The 19,374-nt window shown below is 45.9% G+C and overlaps 1 protein-coding gene across 1 annotated transcript in view; it reads left to right on the top strand.

The window, feature by feature from the left end:
• TRPC4 (transient receptor potential cation channel subfamily C member 4) overlaps positions 1-19,374 on the top strand; it is a 525,557-nt gene that overhangs the window by 390,793 nt on the left and 115,390 nt on the right. Inside the window, exon 4 of the mRNA XM_075337313.1 lies at positions 335-665. Within this exon, the coding sequence (XP_075193428.1) occupies positions 335-665 (331 nt within the window). The remainder of the gene's footprint in view (positions 1-334; positions 666-19,374) is intronic.

Below are 19,374 nucleotides of genomic sequence, written 5' to 3' on the forward strand. Positions count from 1 at the left end.
GACAATCAGCATTGACCTTTTTATGTCCAACATGTGACTTCTGAATCCAGTGATTATCTACAGCAATCACTTGAATGCAGGGTATAACATCTTAAATTCAGGGCAGGAAAAGACCACTGGAGCAATGGCAGTGAAGCTGAAGGAGATTCAATGGATAAGTTAAGGTTATATTATTATTTTACCGATTACCAGACATGACGCCACATTTTAAAATCATAGACATATTACTTCAATTGTTCAGTTTGATGTACAGTATATGAGGAGTTTACTTTAACAATGGTCTCCAGACATTCATGTAAAATATTTTTTTGTTATTTCCCTTTGTGTTTTTCAGTTTGTCGCTCAGCCTAACTGTCAGCAGCTGCTTGCTTCCCGCTGGTACGATGAATTTCCAGGCTGGAGGAGACGGCATTGGGCAGTGAAGATGGCGACATGTGTAGTAATCGGACTACTTTTCCCTGTCTTCTCTGCGTGTTACTTGATAGCTCCTAAAAGCAACCTCGGACTTTTTATCAGGAAACCATTCATCAAATTCATCTGCCACACCGCATCACATCTGACTTTCCTGTTCTGTCTACTAAGTGCTTCACAAAGTGAATACAACTTAAACCAACCTGGCCCTGCACCAGAGCTCATTGAATGGGTGATATTACCGTGGGTTTTGGGTAAATGAATTACTAAATACAATACATGAATTTTAGCAGTATGTCAAATATTTTTATTGTCTAAAAGAAGCTTAAGAAAGTAATATTTTTTTATGTTGATCTTGTAATTTGTCAACCACAGAAATTATTAGACGTAGTATTACTGTATTTTTTGGATTATAGGACACACTTTTCCTCCCAAAAATTTGGGAGGAAAATGAGGGGTGCGTCTAAAAATTCAAGCTTACCGGGGGGCTTTCTGTTTGGTGACCGGGGGCGTTAGGGCGCCGGGTGGCTGCGTGCGGGCGGCCGGGTGCCTGTGTGTGGGCAGCCGGGTGCCTGTCGGTGCCCCCTGCCTCTCTGTGCCAGAGGGTGAGTGGGTGGCCTGCTGGCTGCCACTCTGCGTGCAAGCGGACGGGTGGCTGTGCGTACTGCAGTGGCTGTGCGGTAGGTGTCCCAGTGTGTCCGTGGTCTCAGTTTCAAATGATGGCGCTGGGAGTCAGTGCGTGCACAGATGGAGCTCTTGGATGAGAACTCCATCTGCGCACATGCCGCTCCAGGAGTCAGTGGGTGCGAAGATGGAACCCTTGGATGAGAGCTCCATCTGCACATGCCCCACTTCAGGCGCCATCATTTGTAACGGGACCGTGGACAGACTGAGACGCTCACTGCACTGGCCTGCTCCACCAATGAGCCGCCGCTGCTGATGCCACTGAGCTGCCACTGATGACGCCACTGAGCCGCCGCTGATGAAGCCACTGAGCCGCCGCTGATGACACCACTGAGCCGTCACTGATGATGCCACTGAGCCACAGCTGCTCACGCCACTGAGCCGCTGCTGCTGACGCCACTGAGCCACTGCTGATGACGCCACTGAGCCACCACCACTGCTAGCACAGCCTTTGCCTCTTGTGACCCCGCTTCACCACCACTGCTGCCCCCTCCCCTTCAGTAAGACAACACTGGAGTATAAGACAGACCCCATTTTTATTTTTTTTTTTACCTTTTTCTCTCTAAATTTGTCTTATAATCCGGTGCATCTTATAAAACGAAAAATACGGTATATTTAACATCTTGGTACAAAGAAGTGAGAAACTTGGCTTATTCATACAGTGAGTTTTTACTGCATATTTTACATGTGCTTTTTTAAGTGCATGTGGCGCTTTTGCTACATATTAGGTGCATAATATATGTAACGTTTTACAGCACCATCATAATTAATGAGCTTTCTGAAAACGTAACACACGTTATTGTTTTTCCACCTATTTTGAATTTATTTTTTACCAGGCCGAAGCTTGTAAAATCTTTCAGCATTTTTGTAGCGCTTTTCTCCAGTTCAATTTAAATCGTGAAAAACACATAAAATGCTGCAAAAAAAAGTATAATGCAACAAAAAGCAGTGTTTTTCCTGCTATCATTCTGGTTTACAGTACAAAAAAGGCTGCAAAAGTGTAATGTAATGTACGAACATACCCATACCCTTACCATAGTTTGATAACTGCAAAGTATAAAGTCATACAGTACTAGAATAAGTATTAGTTAGAGAGATCCGATCACTGAGATCCACTGGGACCCTGGTTTGCAGGAATTGGAAACATGGATGTACATATGGGGCTTTCTCCAATCATTTCTATGTGAGCTCTAAAATCTGCCAAGCAGACGTTTATACAATATCCAATTGATATGGCATAAAATATCCCAGATGGACAATCCTATAAAGCACCTAAAACTGAAGTCCTCCATTGATTACCTTCCATTTAGCAATCTATAAATGATGACTAGAGATGAGAGAACCTTTGACCGTTCACCGGATTTGAATAGACTTTAGTGGGACCCAGACGTCTGTGCTGTAAAATGGTCATAGTAAGGGTTATTGGGTTGAAAAAGAAAGCAAAAAGGGGACTAAGAGCAACACAATTGAACTGCAAACATGTGGATTGAGAATAAATAAATTTAAAAAAATGATGTGGAGTTTCCCCTATTTTTGATAAGCAGCACAGGTAAATCAGATAGCTGCATGCTGCAACATTCTGATGTCTGCTTTACCATGGCTGGTTATTAAAAATAGAGGGGTACTCATGCCGTTTCTTTTTTGCATTATTATTTAGATAAAAAAAAATTTAAAAAATAGTAAGTGGAACCTCTTATTTTTAATAACCAGGCAAGGTGAAGCAGAAAGCTGTTACAAGTATTATCAGGCTGGGAAATCCCATGGGTATTTGGCCCTTCCCAGCCTAAAAATAGCAGCTAGCAGCTGCCGCAGAAGTAGTGCATCCATTAAATGTGTTAATTCTAGCACTTTACCCAACTGTTCTCGATTGCCTGGTGCAATGGCAATCAGGGAAATACTTTTGGGGTTGATGTCAGCTATGAATTGACAGCTATCATCAAGCCCAGGGGTTAGTAATCGAGAAGCATCTATCAGACACCCCCATTACTAACTTAGTAAGTGTACAGTTAAAAAACACATACACACAGGGAAAAAAAGTTTATTTCAATAAAGACTCCCCCACACTCAATCATTCACCATTTTATTAATTTAAAAGAAATCCTGAAAGATATGACATAATCCAATGGTGTAATAACTAGAGTTGAGCGCGGTTCGTGGTTCGTGGTTCTCCAGTTCGCGGCTCGAGTGATTTTGGGGCATGTTCTAGATCGAACTAGAACTCGAGCTTTTTGCAAAAGCTCGATAGTTCTAGAAACGTTCGAGAACGGTTCTAGCAGCCAAAAAACAGCTAAATCCTAGCTTGGTTTCTGCTGTAATAGTGTAAGTCACTCTGTGAATCAAACTATTATCACATTTCAGTGTATAGTGTGCGTGAACAGCGCCTTCAGATCACTGCTGTTTCTATAATGGCGATCGCCATTTTTTTTTTTTTTTTCTTGTCTTCCTTCCCTAAGCGCGCGCGTCTTGTGGGGCGGGCCAGCATGTCAGCCAATCACAGACACACACACACCTAAGTGGACTTTGAGCCAGAGAAGCAACGGCATGTGTGATAGGATCTGCATGTCACATGTCCCTGCATTATAAAACCGGACATTTTCTTCACGAACGCCATTATCTGCCTTCTGCGTCTTTGGTGTCAGACATCAGTGTCGCAGCTCCGTCCTCCTGAGTCCTATAGCCGATACAGCTGTATGCGCTGCATACACAGCGTTAGACAGCTTAGGGAGAGCACTTTATAGCAGTCCTTTTAAGGTCTCAAACCGGCAGGGTCAGAGTTAAGGTGACAGGTCCTGCAAACAGCAACAGCGTCTGTGTAGCCCAGGTCAGGGATTTCCTCCCTGCATTTCACCATTAGGAGGGAATAGAAAGGCATTCCTCTACCCAGAGCACCACAATCCTGCCACTGTACCCTCTTGTCCTCTGCACACTCCAACTCATTCTAAGTAAGCCATTATACTAGCAAACATTCAGTGTACCTAGTGGCATCCTATACGTGGCTATTGGACTTTGCTATAGTCCCACTAGTGCAAAGACATTTGCAGAGCACGTCTGCCTGCATTGCACACTACAACTTTTTTAAACTAAGCAATTTTACTAGCAAACACTCAGTGTACCTAGTGGCATCCTATACGTGGCTATTGGACTTTGCTATAGTCCCACTAGTGCCAAGACATTTGCAGAGCGCATCTGCCTGCGTTGCACACTCCAACGAATTATAACTAAGCCATTATACTAGCACACACTCAGTGTACCTAGTGGCATCCTATACGTGGCTATTGGACTTTGCTATAGTCCCACTAGTGCAAAGACATTTGCAGAGCACGTCTGCCTGCATTGCACACTACAACTTTTTTAAACTAAGCAATTTTACTAGCAAACACTCAGTGTACCTAGTGGCATCCTATACGTGGCTATTGGACTTTGCTATAGTCCCACTAGTGCCAAGACATTTGCAGAGCGCATCTGCCTGCGTTGCACACTCCAACTAATTATAACTAAGCCATTATACTTGCACACACTAAGTGTTTTTTAGTGGCATCCTATACGTGGCTATTGGACTTTGCTATAGTCCTACTAGTGCCAAGACATTTGCAGAGCGCATCTGCCTGCGTTGCACACTCCAACTAATTATAACTAAGCCATTATACTAGCACACACTCAGTGAACCTAGTGGCATCCTATACGTGGCTATTGGACTTTGCTATAGTCCCACTAGTGCCAAGACATTTGCAGCACGTCTGCCTGCGTTGCACACTCCAACTAATTATAACTAAGCCATTATACTAGCACACACTCAGTGTACCTAGTGGCATCCTATACGTGGCTATTGGACTTTGCTATAGTCCCACTAGTGCCAAGACATTTGCAGCACGTCTGCCTGCGTTGCACACTCCAACTAATTATAACTAAGCCATTATACTAGCACACACTCAGTGTACCTAGTGGCATCCTATACGTGGCTATTGGACTTTGCTATAGTCCCACTAGTGCCAAGACATTTGCAGCACATCTGCCTGCGTTGCACACTCCAACTAATTATAACTAAGCCATTATACTAGCACACACTCAGTGTACCTAGTGGCATCCTATACGTGGCTATTGGACTTTGCTATAGTCCCACTAGTGCCAAGACATTTGCAGCACGTCTGCCTGCGTTGCACACTCCAACTAATTATAACTAAGCCATTATACTAGCACACACTCAGTGTACCTAGTGGCATCCTATACGTGGCTATTGGACTTTGCTATAGTCCCACTAGTGCCAAGACATTTGCAGCACGTCTGCCTGCGTTGCACACTCCAACTAATTATAACTAAGCCATTATACTAGCACACACTCAGTGTACCTAGTGGCATCCTATACGTGGCTATTGGACTTTGCTATAGTCCCACTAGTGCCAAGACATTTGCAGCACGTCTGCCTGCGTTGCACACTCCAACTAATTATAACTAAGCCATTATACTAGCACACACTCAGTGTACCTAGTGGCATCCTATACGTGGCTATTGGACTTTGCTATAGTCCCACTAGTGCCAAGACATTTGCAGCACGTCTGCCTGCGTTGCACACTCCAACTAATTATAACTAAGCCATTATACTAGCACACACTCAGTGTACCTAGTGGCATCCTATACGTGGCTATTGGACTTTGCTATAGTCCCACTAGTGCCAAGACATTTGCAGCACGTCTGCCTGCGTTGCACACTCCAACTAATTATAACTAAGCCATTATACTAGCACACACTCAGTGTACCTAGTGGCATCCTATACGTGGCTATTGGACTTTGCTATAGTCCCACTAGTGCCAAGACATTTGCAGCACGTCTGCCTGCGTTGCACACTCCAACTAATTATAACTAAGCCATTATACTAGCACACACTCAGTGTACCTAGTGGCATCCTATACGTGGCTATTGGACTTTGCTATAGTCCCACTAGTGCCAAGACATTTGCAGCACGTCTGCCTGCGTTGCACACTCCAACTAATTATAACTAAGCCATTATACTAGCACACACTCAGTGTACCTAGTGGCATCCTATACGTGGCTATTGGACTTTGCTATAGTCCCACTAGTGCCAAGACATTTGCAGCACGTCTGCCTGCGTTGCACACTCCAACTAATTATAACTAAGCCATTATACTAGCACACACTCAGTGTACCTAGTGGCATCCTATACGTGGCTATTGGACTTTGCTATAGTCCCACTAGTGCAAAGACATTAGCAGAGCACATCTGCCTGCATTGCACACTCCAAGTTTTTTAAACTAAGCAATTTTACTAGCAAACACTCAGTGTACCTAGTGGCATCCTATACGTGGCTATTGGACTTTGCTATAGTCCCACTAGTGCAAAGACATTTGCAGAGCACGTCTGCCTGCATTGCACACTACAACTTTTTTAAACTAAGCTATTTTACTAGCAAACACTCAGTGTACCTAGTGGCATCCTATACGTGGCTATTGGACTTTGCTATAGTCCCACTAGTGCCAAGACATTTGCAGCACGTCTGCCTGCGTTGCACACTCCAACTAATTATAACTAAGCCATTATACTAGCACACACTCAGTGTACCTAGTGGCATCCTATACGTGGCTATTGGACTTTGCTATAGTCCCACTAGTGCCAAGACATTTGCAGCACGTCTGCCTGCGTTGCACACTCCAACTAATTATAACTAAGCCATTATACTAGCACACACTCAGTGTACCTAGTGGCATCCTATACGTGGCTATTGGACTTTGCTATAGTCCCACTAGTGCCAAGACATTTGCAGCACGTCTGCCTGCGTTGCACACTCCAACTAATTATAACTAAGCCATTATACTAGCACACACTCAGTGTACCTAGTGGCATCCTATACGTGGCTATTGGACTTTGCTATAGTCCCACTAGTGCCAAGACATTTGCAGCACGTCTGCCTGCGTTGCACACTCCAACTAATTATAACTAAGCCATTATACTAGCACACACTCAGTGTACCTAGTGGCATCCTATACGTGGCTATTGGACTTTGCTATAGTCCCACTAGTGCCAAGACATTTGCAGCACGTCTGCCTGCGTTGCACACTCCAACTAATTATAACTAAGCCATTATACTAGCACACACTCAGTGTACCTAGTGGCATCCTATACGTGGCTATTGGACTTTGCTATAGTCCCACTAGTGCCAAGACATTTGCAGCACGTCTGCCTGCGTTGCACACTCCAACTAATTATAACTAAGCCATTATACTAGCACACACTCAGTGTACCTAGTGGCATCCTATACGTGGCTATTGGACTTTGCTATAGTCCCACTAGTGCAAAGACATTAGCAGAGCACATCTGCCTGCATTGCACACTCCAAGTTTTTTAAACTAAGCAATTTTACTAGCAAACACTCAGTGTACCTAGTGGCATCCTATACGTGGCTATTGGACTTTGCTATAGTCCCACTAGTGCAAAGACATTTGCAGAGCACGTCTGCCTGCATTGCACACTACAACTTTTTTAAACTAAGCTATTTTACTAGCAAACACTCAGTGTACCTAGTGGCATCCTATACGTGGCTATTGGACTTTGCTATAGTCCCACTAGTGCCAAGACATTTGCAGCACGTCTGCCTGCGTTGCACACTCCAACTAATTATAACTAAGCCATTATACTAGCACACACTCAGTGTACCTAGTGGCATCCTATACGTGGCTATTGGACTTTGCTATAGTCCCACTAGTGCCAAGACATTTGCAGCACGTCTGCCTGCGTTGCACACTCCAACTAATTATAACTAAGCCATTATACTAGCACACACTCAGTGTACCTAGTGGCATCCTATACGTGGCTATTGGACTTTGCTATAGTCCCACTAGTGCCAAGACATTTGCAGCACGTCTGCCTGCGTTGCACACTCCAACTAATTATAACTAAGCCATTATACTAGCACACACTCAGTGTACCTAGTGGCATCCTATACGTGGCTATTGGACTTTGCTATAGTCCCACTAGTGCCAAGACATTTGCAGCACGTCTGCCTGCGTTGCACACTCCAACTAATTATAACTAAGCCATTATACTAGCACACACTCAGTGTACCTAGTGGCATCCTATACGTGGCTATTGGACTTTGCTATAGTCCCACTAGTGCAAAGACATTTGCAGAGCACGTCTGCCTGCATTGCACACTACAACTTTTTTAAACTAAGCAATTTTACTAGCAAACACTCAGTGTACCTAGTGGCATCCTATACGTGGCTATTGGACTTTGCTATAGTCCCACTAGTGCCAAGACATTTGCAGCACGTCTGCCTGCGTTGCACACTCCAACTAATTATAACTAAGCCATTATACTAGCACACACTCAGTGTACCTAGTGGCATCCTATACGTGGCTATTGGACTTTGCTATAGTCCCACTAGTGCCAAGACATTTGCAGCACGTCTGCCTGCGTTGCACACTCCAACTAATTATAACTAAGCCATTATACTAGCACACACTCAGTGTACCTAGTGGCATCCTATACGTGGCTATTGGACTTTGCTATAGTCCCACTAGTGCCAAGACATTTGCAGCACGTCTGCCTGCGTTGCACACTCCAACTAATTATAACTAAGCCATTATACTAGCACACACTCAGTGTACCTAGTGGCATCCTATACGTGGCTATTGGACTTTGCTATAGTCCCACTAGTGCCAAGACATTTGCAGCACGTCTGCCTGCGTTGCACACTCCAACTAATTATAACTAAGCCATTATACTAGCACACACTCAGTGTACCTAGTGGCATCCTATACGTGGCTATTGGACTTTGCTATAGTCCCACTAGTGCAAAGACATTAGCAGAGCACATCTGCCTGCATTGCACACTCCAAGTTTTTTAAACTAAGCAATTTTACTAGCAAACACTCAGTGTACCTAGTGGCATCCTATACGTGGCTATTGGACTTTGCTATAGTCCCACTAGTGCAAAGACATTTGCAGAGCACGTCTGCCTGCATTGCACACTACAACTTTTTTAAACTAAGCAATTTTACTAGCAAACACTCAGTGTACCTAGTGGCATCCTATACGTGGCTATTGGACTTTGCTATAGTCCCACTAGTGCCAAGACATTTGCAGAGCGCATCTGCCTGCGTTGCACACTCCAACTAATTATAACTAAGCCATTATACTTGCACACACTAAGTGTTTTTTAGTGGCATCCTATACGTGGCTATTGGACTTTGCTATAGTCCTACTAGTGCCAAGACATTTGCAGAGCGCATCTGCCTGCGTTGCACACTCCAACTAATTATAACTAAGCCATTATACTAGCACACACTCAGTGAACCTAGTGGCATCCTATACGTGGCTATTGGACTTTGCTATAGTCCCACTAGTGCCAAGACATTTGCAGCACGTCTGCCTGCGTTGCACACTCCAACTAATTATAACTAAGCCATTATACTAGCACACACTCAGTGTACCTAGTGGCATCCTATACGTGGCTATTGGACTTTGCTATAGTCCCACTAGTGCCAAGACATTTGCAGCACGTCTGCCTGCGTTGCACACTCCAACTAATTATAACTAAGCCATTATACTAGCACACACTCAGTGTACCTAGTGGCATCCTATACGTGGCTATTGGACTTTGCTATAGTCCCACTAGTGCCAAGACATTTGCAGCACGTCTGCCTGCGTTGCACACTCCAACTAATTATAACTAAGCCATTATACTAGCACACACTCAGTGTACCTAGTGGCATCCTATACGTGGCTATTGGACTTTGCTATAGTCCCACTAGTGCCAAGACATTTGCAGCACGTCTGCCTGCGTTGCACACTCCAACTAATTATAACTAAGCCATTATACTAGCACACACTCAGTGTACCTAGTGGCATCCTATACGTGGCTATTGGACTTTGCTATAGTCCCACTAGTGCCAAGACATTTGCAGCACGTCTGCCTGCGTTGCACACTCCAACTAATTATAACTAAGCCATTATACTAGCACACACTCAGTGTACCTAGTGGCATCCTATACGTGGCTATTGGACTTTGCTATAGTCCTACTAGTGCCAAGACATTTGCAGAGCGCATCTGCCTGCGTTGCACACTCCAACTAATTATAACTAAGCCATTATACTAGCACACACTCAGTGAACCTAGTGGCATCCTATACGTGGCTATTGGACTTTGCTATAGTCCCACTAGTGCCAAGACATTTGCAGCACGTCTGCCTGCGTTGCACACTCCAACTAATTATAACTAAGCCATTATACTAGCACACACTCAGTGTACCTAGTGGCATCCTATACGTGGCTATTGGACTTTGCTATAGTCCCACTAGTGCCAAGACATTTGCAGCACGTCTGCCTGCGTTGCACACTCCAACTAATTATAACTAAGCCATTATACTAGCACACACTCAGTGTACCTAGTGGCATCCTATACGTGGCTATTGGACTTTGCTATAGTCCCACTAGTGCCAAGACATTTGCAGCACGTCTGCCTGCGTTGCACACTCCAACTAATTATAACTAAGCCATTATACTAGCACACACTCAGTGTACCTAGTGGCATCCTATACGTGGCTATTGGACTTTGCTATAGTCCCACTAGTGCAAAGACATTTGCAGAGCACGTCTGCCTGCATTGCACACTACAACTTTTTTAAACTAAGCAATTTTACTAGCAAACACTCAGTGTACCTAGTGGCATCCTATACGTGGCTATTGGACTTTGCTATAGTCCCACTAGTGCCAAGACATTTGCAGCACGTCTGCCTGCGTTGCACACTCCAACTAATTATAACTAAGCCATTATACTAGCACACACTCAGTGTACCTAGTGGCATCCTATACGTGGCTATTGGACTTTGCTATAGTCCCACTAGTGCAAAGACATTTGCAGAGCACGTCTGCCTGCATTGCACACTACAACTTTTTTAAACTAAGCAATTTTACTAGCAAACACTCAGTGTACCTAGTGGCATCCTATACGTGGCTATTGGACTTTGCTATAGTCCCACTAGTGCCAAGACATTTGCAGCACGTCTGCCTGCGTTGCACACTCCAACTAATTATAACTAAGCCATTATACTAGCACACACTCAGTGTACCTAGTGGCATCCTATACATGGCTATTGGACTTTGCTATAGTCCCACTAGTGCCAAGACATTTGCAGCACGTCTGCCTGCGTTGCACACTCCAACTAATTATAACTAAGCCATTATACTAGCACACACTCAGTGTACCTAGTGGCATCCTATACGTGGCTATTGGACTTTGCTATAGTCCCACTAGTGCCAAGACATTTGCAGCACGTCTGCCTGCGTTGCACACTCCAACTAATTATAACTAAGCCATTATACTAGCACACACTCAGTGTACCTAGTGGCATCCTATACGTGGCTATTGGACTTTGCTATAGTCCCACTAGTGCCAAGACATTTGCAGCACGTCTGCCTGCGTTGCACACTCCAACTAATTATAACTAAGCCATTATACTAGCACACACTCAGTGTACCTAGTGGCATCCTATACGTGGCTATTGGACTTTGCTATAGTCCCACTAGTGCCAAGACATTTGCAGCACGTCTGCCTGCGTTGCACACTCCAACTAATTATAACTAAGCCATTATACTAGCACACACTCAGTGTACCTAGTGGCATCCTATACGTGGCTATTGGACTTTGCTATAGTCCCACTAGTGCAAAGACATTTGCAGAGCACGTCTGCCTGCATTGCACACTACAACTTTTTTAAACTAAGCAATTTTACTAGCAAACACTCAGTGTACCTAGTGGCATCCTATACGTGGCTATTGGACTTTGCTATAGTCCCACTTGTGCCAAGACATTTGCAGAGCGCATCTGCCTGCGTTGCACACTCCAACTAATTATAACTAAGCCATTATACTTGCACACACTAAGTGTTTTTTAGTGGCATCCTATACGTGGCTATTGGACTTTGCTATAGTCCTACTAGTGCCAAGACATTTGCAGAGCGCATCTGCCTGCGTTGCACACTTCAACTAATTATAGCTAAGCCATTATACTAGCACACACTCAGTGAACCTAGTGGCATCCTATACGTGGCTATTGGACTTTGCTATAGTCCCACTAGTGCCAAGACATTTGCAGCACGTCTGCCTGCGTTGCACACTCCAACTAATTATAACTAAGCCATTATACTAGCACACACTCAGTGTACCTAGTGGCATCCTATACGTGGCTATTGGACTTTGCTATAGTCCCACTAGTGCCAAGACATTTGCAGCACGTCTGCCTGCGTTGCACACTCCAACTAATTATAACTAAGCCATTATACTAGCACACACTCAGTGTACCTAGTGGCATCCTATACGTGGCTATTGGACTTTGCTATAGTCCCACTAGTGCCAAGACATTTGCAGCACGTCTGCCTGCGTTGCACACTCCAACTAATTATAACTAAGTTACATTGTCAGGGATATTTATTCTTTATTATTCTGCTGTTAATAAAGCTAGACCACCACTGAAATCTTCACCACCTCTCAATTTTTACTACCACATTTTCAGTCCACAATCTTGTCGCAATCAACATGAGTGGCAAAATGACAGATGCTGGTGGAAAGGGGAAGAGGCGTGGTGGAAAAGGCAAAAAAGGTTTTGTCAGTGGGGAAGGTGCCAAAGCTCCATTATCATCTGCTGAAGATAGACCATCTACTAGCAAAAGTAAGATGTCTACTACTTATTGTGGACAATCCGATGTGCTCCCTTTTTTACGGACACGAACAAGAGGAACAAAGGTAGATGATGGGCAAAAAAGGAAAATGCTTGAATGGATCTCAAGTGGTCCAACAAGTGCCCTCTCAGCCACTTCAAGTACCGCATCCAAAAAACACCATTCCTCTGAGTTGTCATCCCAATCACACTTGATTTCTCCCAGCTCTGAAGTCTCCATCAGCCCTGCACAGTATGGTGGAACTGAGATGGCTGAGTCTGCAGAGCTGTTCAGTCACACTATAGCCTGGGAATCAGAGGTCTGCTCCCAAGCTACAGTGAGTACAGAACAGGAAATGGTCTGCAGTGATGCCCAGAACCTTTGTGACTCAGATTCAGGCCGTGAGGACCAAGTTTCTGAGCATAATGTTGACCCTTTGTTACAAACTGTAACACCTGTGGTTATAGACAATGAGGAACATACTGATGAAGATGAGACGCAGATACCCGATTGGGATGACAACTTAAATATTCGGTCAGGGCAAGAAGAGGCTCGGTCTGAGGGGGAGGGGAGTGCGAACACAACAATTGATGATGACGTTCTAGATCCCACCTACTGTCAACCCCCAGTCAGGCACTCGAGGAGGTCAACAGAGGCGGTGGAGGAGGATGCAACCGACGACGAAGTTACCTTGCGCCTTCCTGGACAGAGTCGGAGCACTGGTAGCACGTCTACAACTGCATCCTCAGCCACCACTCTGCCTATGAGCATTATTCGGGGTGGATCAACAGGTCGCATGGCCTCTAAGCCTTGCCTAGCCTGGGCCTTTTTTCACATCGAAAAAGATCGCCCAACTCATGTGATATGTAACATTTGTCATGATTCTGTTAGTAGAGGTCAAAACCTCAGCAGTTTGACAACTTCTTCCATGAATCGTCACATGAATAAATATCATAAGTCCCGGTGGGAAGCTCACCGTGCTGCAATGCCGGCTAGCGGAGCGAACCATCCACCGCCCGCCCCTTCCAGTGCATCCGCGCGCTCTTCATCTTCTAGGACTGTGGGGACAGCTGTCACACCTGTTTTTCCACGCAAAACTTCCACCACTGTAACCGCAACAGGCAGTTTGCTTGTAAGGTCGTCAGTTGGTTTGGAAGGGGAAACAAGTGAGTGTGTACAGCTCTCTCAGACATCGATAGCACCAACGTTGGATGAAGGCAACATCATGTCTCCGCCTGCACTTTCCTCACAAACCTTCATTTTTCCAGGGACACCCTACTCAACACCGTCTACACACAGCAGCCAGATCTCTGTCCCTCAGATGTGGTCAAATAAAAGGCCACTTCCTCCGACCCATGACAAAGCTAAGAGGTTGACTCTATCCCTCTGTAAGCTGTTGGCTACCGAAATGCTGCCTTTCCGCCTAGTGGACACACAGGATTTTAGAGACCTTATGTCTGTCGCTGTGCCCCAGTACCAGATGCCTAGTCGCCACTACTTCTCTAAGAAAGGTGTGCCCGCGCTACACCAGCATGTCGCACACAACATCACCGCTTCCTTGAGAAACTCTGTGTATGAACGGGTGCATTTCACCACCGATACTTGGACCAGTAAGCATGGACAGGGACGTTACATGTCGCTGACTGGGCACTGGGTAACTATGGTGATAGATGGTGAAGGGTCTGCTGCACAAGTCTTGCCGTCCCCACGACTTGTGTGTCAATCCTCTGTCTGTCCAAGTTCCGCCACAGCTTCTGCATCCTCCACCTCATCTGGGTCCTCCACCTCCGCCCCAAGCCTGCCTGGTCAGGCCACCAGCGTTCTCACTGCGCAGAAGGAATCACGCACGCCTCATTACTATGCTGGCAGCCGAGCGCAACGGCATCAGGCGGTCTTTAGCTTGACATGTCTTGGTAATAAGAGTCACACAGCTGAGGAGTTGTGGTCAGCTCTGCGGTCCGAGTTTAATAAATGGTTGTCTCCACTCAACCTGCAGCCTGGTAAGGCCGTGTGCGACAATGCTGCAAACCTGGGTGCGGCCCTTCGCCTGGGCAAGGTGACACACGTACCTTGTATGGCTCACGTGTTGAACCTTGTCGTGCAGCAATTTTTAACACACTATCCCGGCCTAGATGGCCTTCTGAACAGGGCACGAAAACTGTCTGCTCACTTCCGGCGTTCAAGCGCCGCAGCTGAGCGACTTGCATCGCTACAGAAGTCTTTCGGCCTGCCGGTTCATCGCCTGAAATGCGATGTGGCGACACGCTGGAATTCAACTCTCCACATGTTACAGCGACTGTGGCAGCACCGCAGAGACCTGGTGCAATACGTCATGACGTATAGCCTGGGCCAACGAGATGCAGAGGTGGGGCAGATCACCCTGATGGAGTGGTCTCAGATCAAGGACCTATGCACCCTTCTGCACAGTTTCGACATGGCGACGAATATGTTTAGCTCTGACAATGCCATTATCAGCATGACGATTCCAGTCATTTACATGCTGGAGCACACGCTAAACACTATTCGGAGTCAGGGGGTGGGACAACATGAAGGGGAGGAACTACAGGAGGATTCATATGTGCAAGGGACAACAACATCACCAAGGTCCAGACGTTCATCATCACCAACGCAGCAGGCATGGGACCATGGGGAACAGGGATCGACAAGGGCGCATAGTAGCAGGCGAAATGTTGAGCAAGGTGCAGGAGAACATGAAGAAATGGAGGACGAACTGTCCATGGACATGGAAGACTCAGCGGATGAGGGAGACCTTGGTCAAATTTCAGTTGAAAGAGGTTGGGGGGAGATGTCAGAGGAAGAAAGAACGGGTAGCACCTCTATGCCACAAACACAGCGTGGACTTGGTCCGCATGGCTGCGCAAGACACATGAGTGCCTTTTTGTTGCACTACCTCCAACATGACAGTCGTATTGTCAAAATTAGAAGTGATGATGACTACTGGATTGCCACACTATTAGATCCCCGGTACAAGTCCAAATTTTGTGACATAATTCCAGCCATAGAAAGGGACGCACGTATGCAGGAGTATCAGCAGAAGCTGTTACTCGATCTTAGCTCGGCTTTTCCACCAAACAACCGTGCAGGTGCAGGGAGGGAATCTCCCAGTTGTAACTTGACAAACATGGGACGGTCTCGTCATCTTCACCAGTCTACCCGTACCAGTAGGACCGTATCTGGTGCCGGTAACAGCAATTTTATGGAATCTTTTCATAATTTTTTTAGACCCTCTTTTGCAAGGCCACCAGAGACAACAAGTCTGACACATACTCAACGGCTGGAGAGGATGATACAGGAGTATCTCCAAATGAACATCGATGCCATGACTGTGCAACTGGAGCCTTGCTCCTTTTGGGCTTCAAACATAGAAAAATGGCCAGAGCTCTCCAGTTACGCCTTGGAGATTTTGTCGTGTCCAGCTGCCAGCGTTGTCTCTGAACGTGTATTCAGTGCTGCTGGGTGTGTGCTGACAGATAAGCGCACGCGTCTGTCCAGTGACAATGTGGACAGACTGACGTTCATCAAAATGAACAAGTCATGGATCCAGAAGGAATTTACTACCCCTGTGTCATCCTGGGGAGAGTAAATGCTTGTGGATTTGGAATGTGCTTGATGCAAATCAAAACATCCTGTTTGCAACTAGGGCCCAAGTGCTGCCACTGATGGGGTGGGTGTCTGTGTGGCCCAATTTTTGGAAAAAAGGGAGACTCCGCTTGGAGTAACCCTTGCTTACATTGTTTTTAAAAGAAGCCAAGATGAACAAGTCATGGGTCAGCAAAGACTTTGCTACCTACCCCGGTGTCATCCTGGGGACGGTTAATTATGGGGTATTTTTGAATGTGATTGATGCAAATGTAGCTGTGAAGTGTACAACTAGGGCCCAAGTGCTGCCACTGATGGGGCGGGTGTCTGTGTGGCCCAATTTTTGGAAAAAAAGGGAGACTCCGCTTGGAGTAACCCTTGCTTGATGTGTTTTTAAAAGAAGCCAAGATGAACAGAGCTGGGATCAGGAAAGACTTTGCTACCTACCCCGGTGTCATCCTGGGGACGGATAAGAATGGCGTATTTTTGAATGTGCTTGATGCAAATCAAAACATCCTGTTTGCAACTAGGGCCCAAGTGCTGCCACTGATGGGGTGGGTGTCTGTGTGGCCCAATTTTTGGAAAAAAAGGGAGACTCCGCTTGGAGTAACCCTTGCTTGATGTGTTTTTAAAAGAAGCCAAGATGAACAGAGCTGGGATCAGCAAAGACTTTGCTACCTACCCCGGTGTCATCCTGGGGACGGATAAGAATGGCGTATTTTTGAATGTGCTTGATGCAAATCAAAACATCCTGTTTGCAACTAGGGCCCAAGTGCTGCCACTGATGGGGTGGGTGTCTGTGTGGCCCAATTTTTGGAAAAAAAGGGAGACTCCGCTTGGAGTAACCCTTGCTTGATGTGTTTTTAAAAGAAGCCAAGATGAACAGAGCTGGGATCAGCAAAGACTTTGCTACCTACCCCGGTGTCATCCTGGGGACGGATAAGAATGGCGTATTTTTGAATGTGCTTGATGCAAATCAAAACATCCTGTTTGCAACTAGGGCCCAAGTGCTGCCACTGATGGGGTGGGTGTCTGTGTGGCCCAATTTTTGGAAAAAAAGGGAGACTCCGCTTGGAGTAACCCTTGCTTGATGTGTTTTTAAAAGAAGCCAAGATGAACAGAGCTGGGATCAGGAAAGACTTTGCTACCTACCCCGGTGTCATCCTGGGGACGGATAAGAATGGCGTATTTTTGAATGTGCTTGATGCAAATCAAAACATCCTGTTTGCAACTAGGGCCCAAGTGCTGCCACTGATGGGGTGGGTGTCTGTGTGGCCCAATTTTTGGAAAAAAAGGGAGACTCCGCTTGGAGTAACCCTTGCTTGATGTGTTTTTAAAAGAAGCCAAGATGAACAGAGCTGGGATCAGCAAAGACTTTGCTACCTACCCCGGTGTCATCCTGGGGACGGATAAGAATGGCGTATTTTTGAATGTGCTTGATGCAAATCAAAACATCCTGTTTGCAACTAGGGCCCAAGTGCTGCCACTGATGGGGTGGGTGTCTGTGTGGCCCAATTTTTGGAAAAAAAGGGAGACTCCGCTTGGAGTAACCCTTGCTTGATGTGTTTTTAAAAGAAGCCAAGATGAACAGAGCTGGGATCAGGAAAGACTTTGCTACCTACCCCGGTGTCATCCTGGGGACGGATAAGAATGGCGTATTTTTGAATGTGCTTGATGCAAATCAAAACATCCTGTTTGCAACTAGGGCCCAAGTGCTGCCACTGATGGGGTGGGTGTCTGTGTGGCCCAATTTTTGGAAAAAAAGGGAGACTCCGCTTGGAGTAACCCTTGCTTGATGTGTTTTTAAAAGAAGCCAAGATGAACAGAGCTGGGATCAGGAAAGACTTTGCTACCTACCCCGGTGTCATCCTGGGGACGGATAAGAATGGCGTATTTTTGAATGTGCTTGATGCAAATCAAAACATCCTGTTTGCAACTAGGGCCCAAGTGCTGCCACTGATGGGGTGGGTGTCTGTGTGGCCCAATTTTTGGAAAAAAAGGGAGACTCCGCTTGGAGTAACCCTTGCTTGATGTGTTTTTAAAAGAAGCCAAGATGAACAGAGCTGGGATCAGCAAAGACTTTGCTACCTACCCCGGTGTCATCCTGGGGACGGATAAGAATGGCGTATTTTTGAATGTGCTTGATGCAAATCAAAACATCCTGTTTGCAACTAGGGCCCAAGTGCTGCCACTGATGGGGTGGGTGTCTGTGTGGCCCAATTTTTGGAAAAAAAGGGAGACTCCGCTTGGAGTAACCCTTGCTTGATGTGTTTTTAAAAGAAGCCAAGATGAACAGAGCTGGGATCAGGAAAGACTTTGCTACCTACCCCGGTGTCATCCTGGGGACGGATAAGAATGGCGTATTTTGAATGTGCTTGATGCAAATCAAAACATCCTGTTTGCAACTAGGGCCCAAGTGCTGCCACTGATGGGGTGGGTGTCTGTGTGGCCCAATTTTTGGAAAAAAAGGGAGACTCCGCTTGGAGTAACCCTTGCTTGATGTGTTTTTAAAAGAAGCCAAGATGAACAGAGCTGGGATCAGCAAAGACTTTGCTACCTACCCCGGTGTCATCCTGGGGACGGATAAGAATGGCGTATTTTTGAATGTGCTTGATGCAAATCAAAACATCCTGTTTGCAACTAGGGCCCAAGTGCTGCCACTGATGGGGTGGGTGTCTGTGTGGCCCAGTTTTTGGAAAAAAGGGAGACTCCGCTTGGAGTAACCCTTGCTTGCTGTGTTTTTAAAAGAAGCCAAGATGAACAGAGCTGGGATCAGGAAAGACTTTGCTACCTACCCCGGTGTCATCCTGGGGACGGCTAAGAATAGCGTATTTTTGAATGTGCTTGATGCAAATCAAAACATCCTGTTTGCAACTAGGGCCCAAGTGCTGCCACTGATGGGGTGGGTGTCTGTGTGGCCCAATTTTTGGAAAAAAGGGAGACTCCGCTTGGAGTAACCCTTGCTTACATTGTTTTTAAAAGAAGCCAAGATGAACAAGTCATGGGTCA

Source organism: Anomaloglossus baeobatrachus, chromosome 2 (assembly GCF_048569485.1).
Source record: "Anomaloglossus baeobatrachus isolate aAnoBae1 chromosome 2, aAnoBae1.hap1, whole genome shotgun sequence".
Taxonomy (NCBI): domain Eukaryota; kingdom Metazoa; phylum Chordata; class Amphibia; order Anura; family Aromobatidae; genus Anomaloglossus; species Anomaloglossus baeobatrachus.